Source organism: Tachyglossus aculeatus, chromosome 15, assembly GCF_015852505.1.
Source record: "Tachyglossus aculeatus isolate mTacAcu1 chromosome 15, mTacAcu1.pri, whole genome shotgun sequence".
Lineage (NCBI taxonomy): Eukaryota > Metazoa > Chordata > Mammalia > Monotremata > Tachyglossidae > Tachyglossus > Tachyglossus aculeatus.
Window position 1 is genome coordinate 5,678,337 of NC_052080.1, and position 18,809 is coordinate 5,697,145.

Below are 18,809 nucleotides of genomic sequence, written 5' to 3' on the forward strand. Positions count from 1 at the left end.
GGAAACTGGGGCATGCAGTAGTAGTGACTTGCCTAAAGATACACAGTTCACAGGTAAATGCAGGGATTAGAATCCAGATCCTTCTGATGCCCAGCCCCATGCTCTACCCACTGGACTACATTGCTTCTCCTGAAGAGTTCTCTTCACCATCAGATATCCAGCTCCCTAGACTTGAAACCACTCAAAAGGCAAATGAAAATAGTCTCTAAGACTAAAAACAAAATTCATGTTATGTTAAGAGTGCAAGAAGACACTGGGTTCCTGTCTGAAACATGAGGCAGACAGATTGCCTGCTTGCTGGAACCTAATTTTTCTTAAATATCCAAAGACCCATTCATTCCCTACCACAGACCCTATAATAAACAGCTTGCCACAAAGAACAACTTGGGGGGAGAAGGTCGGCAAAATAAGAAGTCCAGTCAATAATGCAAGAGCTTCTCTTCCCAGGTGCTACAAGTGATTAATTTATACAAGTATCTCCACCTGCACTTACTTATGCATGCAAGCAAGTAATCAGATAAGTGGGTGACTCTGGCTCTCAATTGAGCGTTAGATGATCAGCTGCAGAGTGGAGAAACCTAACTGAAATTGATTAAGGGTGTTTTTAGAAACAGAGAAATCCTGAATTCCCCGTCTTGAGGTGGGGAATAAATCCTTCAACTGTAAAATGGGAATTCAATCCTATGCCCTCCTATTTAAACTGTAAGGCCCATGTGGGGCAGGGATGGTTTTCATCCTGAGTTCGGTACATCAACCCCAGTGATTAGAACGGTCCTTGACACAGAGTAAGTTCTTAAATGCCATAATAATAATAAAATCTAAGTTTACCAGCAGATTTTCTTTGCATTTTTCAGGGACTCTGGCCAAATTCTTACTGATGATGGGGGAGTTTCCTGAGTCATTTTTTTTTCTCCTTGAAGAGCAAGGCGACAGTGGCATCGTTGACGAGTCCTGGGTTCTCCTGTAATAAAGCCGCTATGACCTTTGTTCCTCCTGGATATGCCATTTTTTAATGGTATTTGTTAAGTGCTTACTATTTGCCAAGCACTGTTCTAAGCACTGGGATAGATACAAGGTAATCAGGTCAGACACAGTCCATGTCCCACACGGGGCTCACAGTCCTAATCCCCATTTTACAGATGAGGTAACTAAGGCCCAGAGGAGTGAAGTGACTTACCCAAGGTCCCACGGCAAACACGTGGCAGAGCTGGGATTAGAAGCCATTGAGAGGCAAGGTTTTTATTTCCAGCCCCTTAGAGGATACACAAGTCTCTTCACAGGCAGTCACATTTTTCGTGCAACCTTGAAGTTACCCACTTCCCTGTTCAGTATCTTCAGTGCGCTGGCATAGCTGACACCTCTTGGGATTGTATTCTCCCAAGCGCTTAGTACAGTGCTCTGCACATGGTAAGTGCCCAATAAAAACACTGGGATGAATGAATTGAAATGAAAGGGGCAAGGGAACCTTCCTGCTTGGGGCCGTGGTTGGGCTAACAGGACAATTTCCAAATTCAGTACAGTGACAGGAAGCAACCAAGGTGAAAATAAAACCCAAATTGAGTCAACCTTTCCTTTCACATTTCAATCAATCAGTGGTATTTATTGAACGCATACTCTGTGCAGAGAGCATTGTACTAAGCGCTTGAGGGAGTCTGAGTAAGCTCGTTGTGGGCAGGGAATGGGTCTATTTATTGTTGTAATGTACTCTCTCAAGCGCTTAGTACAGTGCTCTGCACACAGTAAGCGCTCAATAAATGATTCACTGACTATAGTTTTAAATATGAAATACAAAAATCTACCCAAATGAAACCAGAGATGACTGCACTTTCTTCATCCTTAAAAGTCTTATGTATGTCATAGTATACTCTCCTAAGTGCTCAGTACAATGCTGTGCACATAGTAAGCACTCAATAAATGATTGATTGCATGATAAATTACCTGTACGGCCAAAATGATGACCTGAATGATAACAGTAACATTCCATTCATAAGGACAATGGTGATACTTTAAAACAGAAGAATTTCAGGGTGTTGAACCTATTTTAACGGATTGCAAGGGTAATTATGAAACATTCTGCCATTCCCAAATGTAGCCTATAGTACCAAGGTAGCTTTTTAAAATAAAATAAAAAAAATCTTAAAAGACACTCTACAGTGCCAGAAGGGAAAAGCATGAAGATCCAGGTGAGACATTTTGGCTTAATATAACTACTACCACTGGAATTGAGTAGGGTTCATTGTGGGTGGGCCGGGGGAGGTTCACATCACTGTTCTTGTAATGAACGCCACGGGAGTTTTAATAACCCTAGGCCCCTTGATTTTATTGCTCTCCATAGCACGTGTCCCCCTTCTTTCTCGGGAATAGTTGAGTACAGTGCCGACCCGGGGGAAAGTGGACCTCTGCTCAATCACCGATGCTATTTTCTGCTGACCCCGGGCTCTCCCTTGAGATTCCCCACATGTATTGACCTTGCCGGAGTGTGTCTGCCCGGAGCCTGTGAGATCAGAAAGAAACAGGGCTAGAGGCCGTCCAGCTGCAGAACTCATTACTTCGGGGAGGAAATTATTCTGGAGCATTTACGCGGCACTTCATACTTCCTTCATGATTTACAAGTATTAATTGCCCGTGCCTTACGACGGACCTGTGAGGAAATGCAGAAAAGGCTCGGAGATTTTCAGATGGATTATACTGTAAGGGTTATTTTCCCTCCCTTTGGGTAGAAACGGTACTTTGGAAATGAAGCTAAATCTTCTTCCTAAGTGACAGGTAGAAAAATGGGATCCACTTCTGAAGAAAGGGAACCTTTGTTCTCTGAAAAATGTTAAGAACGGATTTCTCTCTTCTTTGTTTGAATGTTTTTACAGCGCTCTCCCGACTGTATTTATTCTCTTGCACCTGCTTTGCATCGGTATTTTAAAAAGATATAAAAAGAATCCCTACTCATGAAAACCCGGCGCTGAATTCCCCACAAGGGAAAGTGCTCGGCTTTGGGTAATATTAGGGGCGGACATGTCATCACTCATCTTGCCCACTCAACTACGAATAAGAACAAAAATGGATCGGTGGAAGAAGGATTTAAAATATAATTCACACCATCCGATGAATAGGTTATCCTCCCTCCTTCTGCCCTTCTCCCCAATGTCTTTCTTTGGTTTTTTGTTTTCTTAATCCACAAAAGTATTTACCGAGTGTTTACTGGGTACAGAACACTGTGTTAAGTGCTTGGGAGAGGATGCTATAGTAGAAGTGGTCCTTGCCATCAGGGCGGTTATAATCTAGCAGGAGTGACAGACAGAAATAATTTACAGAATCCTGGCTCCGCCGCTCATCTGCTGTGAGACCTTGGGCCAATCACTTTACTTCTCTGTGCCCCAGTTAACTCATCTGTAAAATGGGGATTCAGACTATAAGCCCCACATGGGACAATCGGATTACCTTGTATCTACCCTAGTGCTTAGAACAGGGCTTAGCACATAGTAAGTGCTTAATACCATAATAATAATTATTATTATTATAGGAAGAAGCGGCTATGAGTTAGTACTTTGACATGTACAGATGTGCAGTAGGTAGCTCTGAGTACACAAGTGTTCAGCTGACGCGGGCGGGCTGAAATGGTAGTTGGAGGGTAGAATTTGCGGGAAAGGGAATTTAATCAGGGAAGGCTTCCTGGAGGATTTACAATTTGTGTGTAGATTCACGCAGGAATGGCTACTTGGCTGTCCTAAAGCACCAACTGTGACGTGGAGGACCTTCCCACCTCACGGCATCTAGACCCGGTGCTCCTGCCTTGACCTTGGGGCTCAGAATAGGCCGGAAACCTATGGCCCGCTCGACCTGGCCCAAATGGACTGCCGAGCCCCATCCGAGTGTATCCCAGGCCCAAGTGGGGCTGAAGGGCAGGCTGAAATTTCTGGTGGCTTCTGTTTCAGCTGTCCAGGGCCCAGCGCCGCCCCCAAACATACAAACACACACATACACACAAGTGAATACCTGCGGATGCGCTCATGGGAAGCAAGGGCCAGGGCCCCGAGCGCCAATCCCCCCCCACTGCCGTGCGCGCCGACCACCGAAAACCGGGAGAGGCCACGGCCCCGCCACTTTCTACCCCCCCATCCCCGAGACTGGCGCTTCTAGGCGGGGTCTCGGAGGCGGGATTCCTTCAGAGCGAGGTGCTGAGGTTTGGGGAGGATGGGATGGATGGGGAGACGAGGCAGGGAGCCTAGTAAAAGAGGCTGCGGGAGCCCATCCGCCAAGCTCGCTCTCTTCCTCCCTTCAAGGCCCTACTGAGAGCTCACCTCCTCCAGGAGGCCTTCCCAGACTGAGCCCCTTCCTTCCTCTCCCCCTCGTCCCCCTCTCCATGCCCCCCATCTTACCTCCTTCCCTTCCCCACAGCACCTGGATATATGTATAGATGTTTGTACATATTTATTACTCTATTTATTTCTCTTACTTGTACATATCTATTCTATTTATTTTACCTCCTTCCCTTCCCCACTGCACCTGTATATATGGCCTTCCCAGACTGAGCCCCTTCCTTCCTCTCCCCCTCGTCCCCCCTCCATCCCCCCCATCTTACCTCCTTCCCTTCCCCACAGCACCTGTATATATGTATATATGTTTGTACATATTTATTACTCTATTTATTTATTTTATTTGTACATATCTATTCTATTTATTTTATTTTGTTAGTATGTTTGGTTTTGTTCTCTGTCTCCCCCTTTTAGACTGTGAGCCCACTGTTGGGTAGGGACTGTCTCTGTACGTTGCCAATTTGTACTTCCCAAGCGCTCAGTACAGTGCTCTGCACATAGTAAGCGCTCAATAAATACGATTGATGATGATGATGATGAAGGGCCAATGCGGGCAGAAGTGATTTGGCTCCAGGGTGGGCAGACCCAGGTCCACGGGCTTGGGACTCCTGTGAGGCTGGGCGAGCCATTCAGGGGTGCGGGAGGAGACTTCCTCTCTCCCTCTCCTCCCTGTAGAACATACCCGTGCATCGCTCCTGCTGGTGACAGGAGCCCATCTCTGGGAAGGAACGATGGGCTCTTCTCCCCTTCCCCATCAGCATTTTGGCTTTTCCTGGCCCAGGGAGATTCAATGTCCAGCCATCCAGCGTCGTACCACAGGGAGGATTTGGGGACTCCTAGCTTGGGCTTTAAACGGAGTCTGAGTGGACCCAAAATACGTGCATTATGACTTTTTAGCCAGCTGCTGCTACCCTGCAGATTCATTTATTCATTCAATCGTATTTATTGAGCGCTTACGTTGTGCAGAGCACTGTACTAAGCACTTGGAAAGTACAGTTTGGCAACAGAGACAATCCCTACCCAACAACGGGCTCACAGTCTAGAAGCGGGGAGACAGACAACAGAACAAAATAAAACTTTCCTTACCGTACTGAAAGCAAAAACTCTTCGGAAAATGCTATACTAAGGCGAGGTAACACTGAGATACCTCTAAATCCTGAAGCTGGATAAAATCAATTAGTATTCTACTGGGGCAGGTCTAAGGACAGCGGAACATCCCTCAGCATAGGTAAAGATAAAGGAAAATGTCATATCAGAGCTGGAATCTGCCTCTTTTTGTGTTTTTTTTTTTATTTTTCTTCTTTGGTGGTGAGGCCAAACCTCCAACGGCTACAATCGTGAGAATACACAGTGTAAACTTTCTTAGCTGAAAAATATCTCCTTGGCCAAGAGATCCAAATTCTCAGATTCATGGCTGGAATGGAATGGAAGATATTTAAAACATGGCTTTCTTTTAGAACTCAGGTAATATAAACAAAAGAACTACGTACTGAATGTCTCCACTAAATTCAAAGCTCCCTGAGGGCAAAGATCATATCCTCTATTTTTACTGTTCTCTCCCAAGCACTTTGCACAGTGCTCTGTGCTCAGTAGGGGCAACATAAAAACAACTGATGGATTGATTGGTCTACAGAGATAAGGATCTATCCTTTTCATGATGGAATAAGAAAGTATTAAGTTTTCACTAGATGGGACTGTTTCACCTCAAATGATAACATTATTTTGCCTTTGGCTGCCACTGTAACCATTTGGACATTTATGTAGCCATTTTTTTAAAAAAAGTTAGGTTAATATTAATAAATACTTTTAAAAGGAAGGTGTATAGGCAAACGAGTACTTTACGATACCCACACTTTTGTCGGCGGGGAAGATTTGTTATTTGATTCATTTCAAATCTGTGGCTGTGTGCATCAAAATCACTTGGCGGGGGGTATTGAGAACCGTGACATTAACATTTATAATACCGCATCCATCAGAATTCAACATTAAGATATATCAAGTGGATTTTGCTAATTTCCCTCGAAAATTCTTGCTCTAATAACTCAAACTATTTTAAAATCTGAAATTGTCATAAAAGTCACGTGAAGTGATACCCCTAGGCACAGTCTGAACGTGTAACTAACAAAGATAGCACTGTGATTTAGTGGCTAGGACCCGGAAGTCAGACGGACCTGGGTTCTAATCCTGCTTCCACCACTTGCCTGCTGTGTGACCTTGGGCAAGTCACTTAGCTTCTCAGGTACCTCATCTGCAAAATGGGGATGAAGACCATGAGCCCCATGTGGGATATGGAGTGGGTCCAACCTGATACCCTGTCTATCCCAACCTTTAGTACAGTGCATGGCACATAGTAAGCTCCTTCTCAAATTTCTGGTAGTCCAAGTACCCAAACTCACTGGTTGGTGAGAAGTGGGTGAATTTCCCAGCCTTTCCTTCCACACAGGCGAAAGCTTGAGATCTGAGTGTATTAAGTTCACCTGCCTGACGAATGAGTTCAATTCACGCATTATCCGCTTGATTCCTAGAATTAGGAGGGAGGTTTTTTGGGCAGTCAGAATCTACCCCGAAAACAGGTCTTTGCTTTGCATATCCATAACTCAGACTTAGGGGAATGGCTATCCTAAAACACCTGATAGTTTGCTTAAAAACACAAAACAAAAACAAAAAACTACAGCTCTAGAAAACTGTTATTCTGCTCCAAATGCTGTGATCGATTGCATCTTAATCAAGATGTATTTTGTGGTTTACCTTTCAACCTAGGAATTTTTCCTGCTATTATAACTTTTAGTTCATTAATTGTCACATCTCTTTCAAGTGGGTTTGGGGCTAGGCCCTGCTTTAGTGAGGAGAGGATTAGCGGTTTGGGAAAATGTTGAGATACGCTAATGGAGAACCTGTTTATTTTTAGTCCGTGCACTTACTACCTGGACTAAACCATGCTTTGTTCCTGGAATTAAAGACAAAGCAGGAAGTATTTGATTTGGGATTCTGGAATGAACTAGCTGATTATCTTTTGCTGAATTCATCACTTTCATTTCTTCGTTAATTTTGAAAAATATTCATGTTAAAATGTTTCAAGTTCTGGGCAAACGCAGGGTTTCACATAGACAGCTCTTAAACATAAAGACAGGTAAATAAGCAACACAAAAGATGCCCACTTCCAAGTAAAGAACCAAATAATCTCTTAAATGAATTTGCGTAGCTCTGAATTTTATACTGTTGTTATCATCTTCTCACAAATGATCAGGGTCGAAATCCAGAAAAAAACAAACAGATGAGAAATGTGCCTTTACCAACCAACATTTCTTGGTCTGTGTGCTCTCCGAGAATGCATTTCCATGCCCCCAAACAGCAATTCTGCTGCATTGCTGTAAGTACAAATGTACTTACACGTGAAAAATGAAACAGAATACTGAACAATCATCCAGTCAACTCAGTGCAGACAGTCGACCTAGACAATTCAGAACAAAGGAAGTACTTTTTCCTCATTAGAGCCATTGGGTATTTACCTCACCTTTTCACCTGAGACAGTTGTGGTCATTAGTAGAGAAAAGTTCATGCCAATATCAAACTCCGGGACCTGACCCTTTGCATGGTAATCGATCCAATATTTTTTAATTAAATACGTTAATCTTTCCAAAAACTACAAGAAAATTATATTTCAACTATTAAAATACTCTATGAACAAACCTATTTTAGTTTCTTAAAATGATAAAAATATGAAAATATATATCTATTCTACAAACTGTTCACATAGAAAGGCCTCAAAACTATTCCACAAATCACAAGACTTATAATTCTTTATTAATCACATTTCCCCTTCTTTGGCTGACCTACTAATTATGCACAATCAAATTCCCTTCTTTTTACTTCAAAACCACCTTGTGAATCACCAAACTTTGAACTAAACTCCACTTTCAATTTCAGTGCTTTTCAATATTTTAAGTTCAACTAATAGGTCACTTTTCTAAACCAAACAGCCATAAATACAAACAGATCAATGGCGGTGAGAGAAACTATCTTCTTTCTGTAGAATCATATTTAAGATGGTTACAAAATTAATTTGGTTGGATTTCTCTGAACAGAAAAGGGTACGAGTTACAACTAAAAGAAACTGTTAGATATGGGCAGCAATCTATGGAAATGTACAAGACTTATGAATTAGTTATCTAAAATTGACGGATTCATACAATATGGATATAACTTAGTCTATTTTCTGAAACAGGATAATTTATGGAGCAGTTGAAAATAGGCCCTTATCTAGAAGAGGTAAGTGTTTTCAAGCTAAAAACATTTAGTTCACTTTGTATCTGTTTGCCTACCAGGACTTTTAGAAATTGTTTACAAGTCAGCATATGAACCTGATCTCTCAGAGTGATCCAATCATTCTACCTGGGCCCAAAAGAATAACTAACTTCGCTGTTGGGCACTTCTGTGTGGAACAGAATAATTCTGCAATAAATAGTTGGAGCAGTTTGGATATGGTCACTCACAACCAGACATATCACTTTAATTCCTGCTGAAATCATGTTTGTGTTGTGGGGAGAAATGCGGGAAGTCTAAATTAGGATTAAACTGGGAGGAAAAAAAAGGAGGAAATTTTCTTTTGGGTTTCAATTAATCAGCCATTCTGGCTTTATTAAAAAACAAAGTTTCTCTTAAAGAATATCCAAAATTCTCCTCATTAAGGTTTCTGCTTTTTCAACTTTTAACACGTACTTAACTAACAATATCCTACAGAAAAACATTGCAGTAGCCCAGAGATCTGAACTATAATCCTGAAAAAAAAGTAAGAACTCAGACCTTTCCTTGCCTCCCTGAAAAATTCTTAAAATTAAATGGAAACAAAATATTTTCCAGAAAGACTTTTCCTTCACTTGGTTCTAGTGTAGATGAAGAAAATCTGCATTTCATCAGCACTTTTTAAATGATAAAAGGTATTTCTCAAAGAAGTACTTGAATGCCTGAGTTGTAAGGCACTGTAATAGTCAATAAAAAGAGGCCCTGCCCTTCAAGCCTACGTATCTCTAAGGTTGTAAGAGAGAAAAACCAAGCAGAGCGATGATGCGGCTTTAAAAAACAAAATCCGGCATCGAGTCATAGTTGATGTGGGTCATAATCTCAACTCTCGGCTGTGTGGTTTGCTTCTAACAGAGAGGCGGAATCCAGGTCTCGACTGAGAAACCCTCGCTGGGTTCCCGCTAAACCTTTCCCCTTTCTCATAGGTCGCCCTCGCCCTCCAGCCTCGAGGCGAGGAGAAGACCGTCCCTGATCTGAATGCTAGGAGGTGCTCCCCAAAATGAATGGCCAGAAATCACCCCAAAGATACTCCAGTGTTTCACCTTTCGGATGAACCTGAGCTGCCCTGCTCATGGCGAAGAGGGGGCTCTGGCTTGCGGCCTGGCTTTGGTTTTAGAATGACCTCAGGCTGTGCCCCTAAGGTTGACCCACCTAGCTGGACCCTACCCTTTCCGTTGGGTAGAAATATTTGTCACGAACCAGAGTAAGGCGGTGTGGACAACCGAACAAAGAGCGTTTTAGTCCATGAGGCGAATGGGGTCCTTCTCCTGCAGTTTTCCCAAGGAAGGGCTCCGGGGAGGGCTCTTGTCGCTACTGGCTGTAAGTACAACTTTCCTTCTGAATCCGGTTGTGGCCTTCTTGTGGTCATGTCGGAGGCTACGAATTGTACTGTTGATGGCGGCCACGCAGGCTTTCCAATCGTACCCGGTTTCCGTGAGATCGAAGGATGGATAGTTCTCTTGGAGGAAATCTAATGAGGAAAAACAAAATACACCACAAACAGAGATGCAGCGAGGCCTACTGGATAGAACAAGCGCCTGGGAGTCCGAAGGACCTGGGTTTTAATCCTGCGTGACCTTGGACAAGTCACTTCACCTCTCTGGGGCTCAGTTTCCTCATCTGTAAAACGGGGATTATGGCTGGGAGGTCCATGAGGGCCACGGACTATGTCCAACCTGATCAGCTTGAATGATAATGTTAATAATTACGGTATTTATTAAGCGCTTACTATGTGCCAGGCACCGTACTAAGTCCTGGGACGGATTGAATCTACCTCGGAGATGAATACAGTGACTGGCACATAGTAAGTGTGTAAATCCCATTCAGACACAAATCACTCTAAAATAGAAAGGCAATCTGGTGAGTTTGCTTCTCTAACTCTTTCCAGATGAAAGACGGGTAGGGAAAATACTCCGCTGACCGCAGTAACAGATACATTAGCCCATACACCTGCATTATAAAGTGAATTTACATTCCCCCGTCTGTGCCATTTCCAAATGGGAGATAACGGTAGCTGTAAACTGACAATCGCTGGTGGGTGGAACCAAGCAAATCCACATGTCAGCAGCCCCAGAGGCAAAGCCTGGACCCAATTTACGCCTTAAGATCCATCGGCCAGACCTGACCCTTGCAGGGATCTAGGAGCTGTTATTACTCGGGCACAAAGAAAGACGGCACATCTTTTGAGCAGCCTGAGGACCTGGGGCAAATCACTCGAAACTCTAGGACCACTCACTAGATGGTCACACAGCTACTGAGAGACTCCAAGGAAGTATAAATTCCCACGTGTTTTTTTTTTTATTCCAGGCTATGAGGTTCCTGGAGGGAACAGCCCTGTTGTGTAAACTGCTACATGTCTGCATTCGGATCCTGCTGAATGATGGGAGAATTCATTATTAAAATGCCAACTGTTTTGGGGTCTTAAGAGTACATCCCAGTTAGAAAACATCTATCTTAATCTTTTTTAAAAAAAAAAAAAAACAGATGAGAAAACTGAGGCCCAGAGAGGTTACATGACTTGCCCCAAATCTCACACCATGACTTCCAGACATGGGATCTTCACCTACACGGTGCAGTCTCCAACACATAAAATGGTGTGAATTTGAGCTTCCCACACCAAGTGTAAGATTGGGAGAGGTTTTTTTTTTTAACCTGTTTTTAGCAAACTGGGCATTTGGTAATCACATAAGTGGCAATAGTTATTCAAACATTTTTTTAGAAGTCCTTCCATTGAAAAAGGACAAGAATGTGCAATATCAATTTCACCCAATCAACATCTGTGGGCCTCACAACCACTGTTGGCACTCCTGTGCCTGTGAACTCCCGTTCCCCACTATCTGATCGATAACTCACATCCACCGATCCACTTTTCTTTAAGCTCCCTCTCTGTAAATTATTTCAATTTCTGCATACAGTAGGCACTCAGTAAATACTACTGATGGATTTAGGAGTCTTTTCATCCTGGAATAGGTCATGTTTTTCCCCACTCCTCTCATTTCCAAATTCTTCATTTGGAAAAACTGAAAGCCTGGAATTATTTTCAGAAAGTATTCTCCATGCATTCTCCCATGAAGCATAGATGGTTTACATTCTACTTCTACTTGGCTACAAAACCCTTATTTGGTTCTCAAGTGGAGAAAAACCGTTTGGTGGGTTTGTTTATTTTGCCAATAGGCCAGCCAACCACAGTTGGTTCCAAAAGCTGCAATAGCTGGGGTTTCTTCAAAGAAGTCCTGGGCCCAAAGTGCAGCCCAAATCGATGGATGATAAAATTCCAGACAGTCTTGCAGAAATCAAGCTTGTCCTCCCTATTCAGAACCAAAATGCAGACTGTATCGTGCTTAGTTACCTGATTTCAAGAACACATCACAGAGAAGCAGCATGGCCTAGTGATAATGATGACGGCATTTGTTAAGCGCTTACTATGTGCAAAGCACTGTTCTAAGCGCTGAGGGGATATAAGGTGATCAGGTTGTCCCACGTGGGGCTCACAGTCAATCCCCATTTTACAGATGAGGTAACTGAGGCTCGGAGAAGTGAAGTGACTAGCCCAAGGTCACACAGCAGACATGTGGAAGAGCCGGGATTAGAACCCATGACCTCTGACTCCCAAGCCCAGGCTCTTTCCACTGAGCCACGCTGCTTCTCGAGTGGACAGAGCATGGGCCTGGGAGTTAAAAGGTCAAAGGTTCTAATCCCGGCTCTGCCACTTGTCTGCTGTGTGATCTTGGGCATGTCACTTCACTTCTCTGGGCCTCATTTCCCTCATCTGTAAAATCAGGATTAGGACTGTGAACCCTCTGTGAGACAGGGACTGTATCGAACCCTATCATCTTGTTTGTACCCAGCATTTAGAAGAGTGCCTGGCACATAGTATGTGCTTAAAAAATACCATTATTATTATTATTATCATCATGACCAAGGGAGAATCTGCTCTGCCCTTCTGTCTGGTTGAATTTAACATCTGAGTCTCTGGGGACAATCGGCGACGTTCACTCGTCGCTCCCAACGTACCTCTGAGAGCATTGATCCTGTTACAGTCGAGGGGACACATGCCTCGCTCCAGATTTCCATAGACGTTACTCTTCACCAACACTTCCTCGGTGAAGAGGTGCCGGATAAGGTACCGGGCCGACAGCTCCGGCCGGGACTTCCCCTTCGCCACATATATGACCGAAAAGGGGAGCTGAACGTTTCTCCAGGGGTTTCCGAGAAGTTCTGCAAACGAAATGCAAAGGGGGAGACGTGTTCACTGTGGATTTTTCATTTGCAAAGTTAGCACGCCTCCTCGGACCCAGGATTTTAATTTCATAGTCCAGTTGGGAGGTTTGTAGACTAGGGAAAAGAACAGAAGTGGAATTCAAGAACCAATTAGATTTGCATATCACCCATTCTTATACTACACATAAAGCCACAGTTGGCCAATAAAAATTTTATTTAGTAAACCATCTCTACCCCAACGATGGATTTCTAAATGATTCCCTGACTGGGAGGTTTACAACTCATCATTCTTTCCTACTCCCCCATTAAGGGCATATACGAATACCTGCACAAATACACACACAAAAATCATACTGACTACATGCTGGAAAGCTTCTGTTGTTGTGCTGCTCACTTTATGGGAGGAGTTTTTTGTTGAAGAGCCAAACAAAATGAAACCGCTCACCAATTGGTGTGCAACAAACCATACCATTTCTGGGCTACCGTGCGACTTGCGATCAGGTCATCACACTGTGACACAGCTTCCTAGTAGCAAGAGGACAGTAAGGAAGGTGGGAGGAGAGGAGAGGGGAAGGGACTGTAGAATGTAAATTTGTTGTGGGCAGGGAATGTATCTGTTTAATGTTCTACTGTATTCTCCCAAGCACTTAGGACAGGGCTCTGCATACGATAAGCGTTCAGTAAATACGACTGAATGAATGAATGAGGGGAGAGGGGAGAAGAGAGGAGCGGAGCGGAACGATCCTTTCTGAATGAAACCCTGGGATTTCAATCAGTCGATGAGCTGCGATTAATGTTCTGGAACAGCTGAATCTCACCCATGGGTTCCAACGACTGCATTTTGTTGGATGGAGGCGGCTGAAACACTTCCGGGAAGGCGTTACCGTCCCAGGCCGCGTTTCGAGGCGTGGCTTTGGCCGAGGTGGTCGTCTTCAAGGCTGACTGAGAAGTGACTTCATCTTCCTCGCTGTAACTCAGGTCCACGCATATCGTCGGATCCGGGGTGCGGGCGACTTTATTTTTGCCCTCGCCTTTCTCCTGCAGCACAAAGCCGGGGTTAGAGGAAGCTCTGTGACGCGTGATCCCGGAGGGGGTGAGGGGCGGGGGAGTGACATTTGTTTGTCCTTCCGTCCTGGGGGCCGAAAAATTGTGCCTGAAGGAGTTGGGGGACAAAGCCGGAAGGAACCAAGGCAGATCCGCGAGGCAGAGATGGGTGGTCGCAAAAAGCCCGAACCCAGAAGCGCCCTGATTCTCATCAGCCCTTCGGTCGCCTCTTATACTCATGTACTTGTCACTGATTTATGGATTTACGGATATCTGCATATTCGATAATACGTCTTGTCGCCCCTTTTAGAGCGCAAGCTCCTTATGGGAAGAGGATGTGTCTTGTGATTTGGTTCTATCTCATTCATTTATTCATTCATTCAATCATATTTATTGAGCGCTTACTGTGTGCAGAGCACTGTACTACGCACTTGGGAAGTACAAGTTGGCAACATATAGAGACGGTCCCTACCCAACAACGGGCTCACAGTCTAGAAGGGGGAGACAAACAACAAAACAAGTAGAGAGGTGTCAATACCATCAGAATAAATATAATTATAGCTATATACACATCATTAATAAAATAAATAGAATAGTAAATATGTACAAGTAAAATAAATAGAGCAATAAACGCCAACGTTTAGTACAAGGCAATGCTTATGGTGGAGCTGAAAACGACTCTACTGTCTGGGGTGACAGGACAGGATTCTAGGGGCAGTCACAACCCACTAGAGAAGCTGAGAGGCCTAGCGGAAAGAGCACAGACCTGAGAGTTGGAGGACCTGGGTTCTAATCCTGGGCTCTGCCACCTTTTTTTCTTTAATTTTATTAAGCGCTCACTGTGTCAAGCACTGTTCTAAGCGCTGGGGAAGGTACAAATTAGTCAGGTTGGATGCAGTTCCTGTCCTGGCTACTTGCCTGCTGTTTATCACTTGACAGGCAAGTCACTTGACTTCTCTGGGTCTCCATGTCCTCATTTATAAAAATGGGGATTCACTACCTATTCTCTCGCCTCCTCAGACCATATGGACAGGACTGTCCCCGATTTGCATGGACTACATCTACCCCAGTGCTTTGTACAGAGCTTGGCACATTGTAGATACTTAAAAAATGCCAGTTATCATTTCTATTGTTATTATTATCATCATTATTCTCTATGGCTCCCACTGGGTTTGCCCACCCTCCTAATAGTAAAGCATGTCAGCTTTGCTTCACTTTCTCCCACACAACTGTTTCTCGGGTCTGGCCGGAATGAGTTGACAGGCAAGAGCCGGGATTTATCCCACCCCTTCCCTTCTTGATAACTGAACTACAGGCTCTTTCATAAAATGCCAGAAGAGCAACATTTTCAATGTTGGAGGAAGGATTTTAAACGGGAAATATCACTAATCCTGGTCCTACAGGTGATGACACAGCCATGATCAAAAGGGACACTTCTTGTGTTTTGTAATTATCAGGGCTGGGACTGATATTCTACCAACACTGATTAATCATGGCGACTCTTCTGTGAGGTTTGATCTTGGCCTCGGAATATTTTTATTTTGGAGCTGGAGAGCTGCATCCTGCCATTCTTCTCTACTGAAATCCATGGAGAAGCAGCATGGCATAATGGATAGAGCACGGGCCTGGGAGACGGAAGGTCACGGGTTCTAATCTCAGATCTACACTTGTCTGCTGTGTGACCCTGGGCAAGTCACTTGACTTCTCTGTGCCTCAGTTACCTCATGAGACTGTGGGACAGGGACTGTGTCGAACCCAGTAAGCTTGTAACCACCTCAGCGCTTAGTACAATGCCTGGCACAAGCCTGTGAGCCGCCTTCTAGACCGTGAGCCCGTTGTTGGGTCGGGATTGTCTCTATTTGTTGCCGAATTGTACGTTCCAAGCGCTCAGTACAATGTTCTGCAAACAGTAAGCGCTCAATAAATACAACTGAATGAACAAATACCACAATTATTATTATGATTGTGAGAGACGCACTTCCTACCACATGAATAACAGTGAGAAATGTTTTAAACTCAAAAGTCACTTACTGTCCGTATTTTGGTTTCGCAGCACAAACAGCGAATCATAGCATTGACATTAGTGATGCAGGTTTTCCAGTCTCTTCCGTATTCACTCAAATCATAATTTGGGAAAAAAGTTGCAAGAAATTCTACAGGAAGAAAAGAAGTTCTCTCTTTTTAAGGTATCTCAAGAACACAACCACATCTGGAACAGAAATGACCTTTCTGGGAGGCCTCGGAATCATGGAGAAGCAGTGAGGAAAGAGCACGGGGCCTGGGAGTTGGAGGACCTGAGTTCTAATTCCAGCTCTGCCAATTTCTTGTCCTTGGGTAAGTCAATTAACTTCTCTGTACCTTAGTTTCCTCAACTGTAAAATGGGGATAAAATACCCGTTCTTCCTTCTACTTAGAGTGTGAGCCCCATGAGGGACAGAGACTGTGTCCGACATAATTCACTTGTACCTACACCAGTGTGCTTAGTTTCATTTATTCATTCATTCAGTCGTATTTATTGAGCACTTACTGTGTGCAGAGCACTGTACTAAGCGCTTGGGAAGTACAAGTCGGCAACATATAGTTTGACACATAGTAAGCACTTAAATACCATAAAAAAAGACCTACTATAATAATAATAATAATGGCATTTGTTAAGCGCTTACTATGTGCAAAGCACTGTTCTAAGAGCTGGGGAGGATACAGACGTTCAGGTTGCCCCACGCGGGGCTCACAGTCTTAATCCCCATTTTACAGATGAGGGAACTGAGGCACAGAGAAGTGAAGTGACTTGCCCAAAGTCACACAGCTGACAAGCAGTTGGAGCCGGGATTTGAACGCACGACCTCTGACTCCCAAGCCTGTGCTCTTTCCACGGAGCCACGCTGCTTCTATACTAAAACTTAGAGAAGCAGCTTAGAGAAGCAGCGTGGCTCAGTGGAAAGAGCACGGGCTTTGGAGTCAGAGGTCATGGGTTCAAATCCCGGCTCCGCTAATTATCAGCTGTGTGACTTTGGGCAAGTCACTTCACTTCTCTGTGCCTCGGTGACCTCATCTGTAAAATGGGGATGAAGACTGTGAACCCCCATGGGACAACCTGACCACCTTGTAAGCTCCCCAGCGCTTAGAACAGTGCTTTGCACATAGTAAGCGCTTAATAAATGCCATCATTATTATTGTTATCATTAAAACACTTCACTGAAGCTGATCCAGAGGGTGAAATGACAGTGACAGGAGTTTTAACCCCCGGACGTCCCTTGGATAATCAACTTCTATTTTAACCTTCAGAGAATTTGCCTTCTGCAAATATATATATTTGCACCTGTATATATGTATATATGTTTGTACATATTTATTACTCTATCTATTTATTTATTTTACTTGTACATATCTATTCTATTTATTTTATTTTGTTAATATGTTTGGTTTTGTTCTCTGTCTCCCCCTTCTAGACTGTGAGCCCACTGTTGGGTAGGGACTGTCTCTATATGTTGCCCACTTGTACTTCCCAAGCGCTTAGTACAGTGCTGTGCACACAGTAAGCGCTCAATAAATATGATTGATTGATTGATCGATTGATTCTGCTGCAAGGCATGCCTAGCCAGCTGCACTCTACGCTCTGCTGTGTGGGATGCTGGCACTGCCAGCATCGAATCCCCAGGGAGATTTCACCCCACCCTTACCCCAAGGCACTGACATACATATCTATAAATTATTTATTACAGATTACCTATTTATATCAATGTCCGTCTCCCCTTCAAGACGGTAAGCTCACCGTGGGCAGGGAGTGTTTCTCCGAACTCTACTGTACTGTACTCTCCCCAACGCTTAGTACAATGCTCTGCACACAGCAAGTGTTCAATAAATACCATTGAGGAGGATGATGATGATTGAGCCCATCTCAGACTCTCCTCTACCCGAGAGGACGGCTTGTCCACTTAGCAGTGGAAATTGAGTATGTTTTAATCATCCTGTTCAGGCCCCACATCAATTTCATAAACTTTGGCACTGCCTAATTTTGGCACTATGCTTGGGAACTTTCCGCAGGAAGTGTCCTAAAAAAAATGCTTTGTATCGGTTCACTGTGCAACTGAAGTAGATGATTTGTGATTTCTATCTTGCAATTATATATTAAAAGTCACTTATGGATTCATATTAATACCAGTCTCCCCCTGTAGACCACAAGCTCATTATAGACGGGGGACGTGTCTGCCGAATCTGTTGTAGTGTCCTCTCCTGAGCGCTCAGAACAGTACCCTGAACAGAGTAAGCGCTCAATAAATACGATTGGTTGACTGACTGACCCGGACATTTCTCCAAGTAGATTTTTGACGGTACTACTCATTACTGATCGCTTTGGCTACGAGAAATGAAATCATCCTACTTTACCTCTTATTGCAGCCACTTTGTTGGGGTCCAGCGGCCGGCGACCCCGCGCGCTGACACCCATTACGCTACAGAGAAGGGTTTCTTTGGGGAACAAAACGCGCACCAGGTAACGGGCTGCGTATTTGGGCTTCGTCTTTTGCCGAGCTTTCATCAGATACGTCCCGAGAACTTTTACATTTCTCTTTGGATCGCCGACATACTCTTGGAAAAACAAAAACATCGGGAGGAGAATTGAAAAACAGATCTGCTTTTTTAAAAAAAACAAAAACGAGGGGCAGGGGGAGGCTCAAAAATGGGTGGAATGAACAATTCCCCGGCTAGAAGTATCTAAAATGCTATTTTCTTTTTCTCTGAGCTGATTTCACTCTTCCCATCTGATTTCTCTTTGGTTTCCTTTCCATCCCAACTGCAAGTTTGATCCAGGCAGTTATCCTATCCCTCCTTGACTACTGCAGCGGCCTCCTTGTTGACCTCTCTGTCTCTTGTCTTTCCCCGCTCCAGTCCTCACTCCACTCTCCTGCCTGGATCATTTTTCCTAAGAACCATTCG

At 44.0% G+C, this 18,809-nt stretch overlaps 1 protein-coding gene across 3 annotated transcripts in view; it reads right to left on the reverse strand.

The window, feature by feature from the left end:
* Positions 1-7,499: 7,499 nt before the first annotated feature.
* BEND2 (BEN domain containing 2) overlaps positions 7,500-18,809 on the reverse strand; it is a 31,109-nt gene continuing 19,799 nt past the window's right edge. For all 3 annotated transcript variants that reach the window (XM_038757321.1, XM_038757323.1, XM_038757322.1), the window contains 5 exons: positions 18,261-18,461; positions 15,906-16,027; positions 13,649-13,868; positions 12,624-12,827; positions 7,500-10,080 (listed from right to left, as the gene is read on the reverse strand). In XM_038757321.1, coding sequence (XP_038613249.1) covers positions 9,848-10,080; positions 12,624-12,827; positions 13,649-13,868; positions 15,906-16,027; positions 18,261-18,461 — 980 coding nt within the window. In that variant the 3' untranslated portion in view covers positions 7,500-9,847. The remainder of the gene's footprint in view (positions 10,081-12,623; positions 12,828-13,648; positions 13,869-15,905; positions 16,028-18,260; positions 18,462-18,809) is intronic.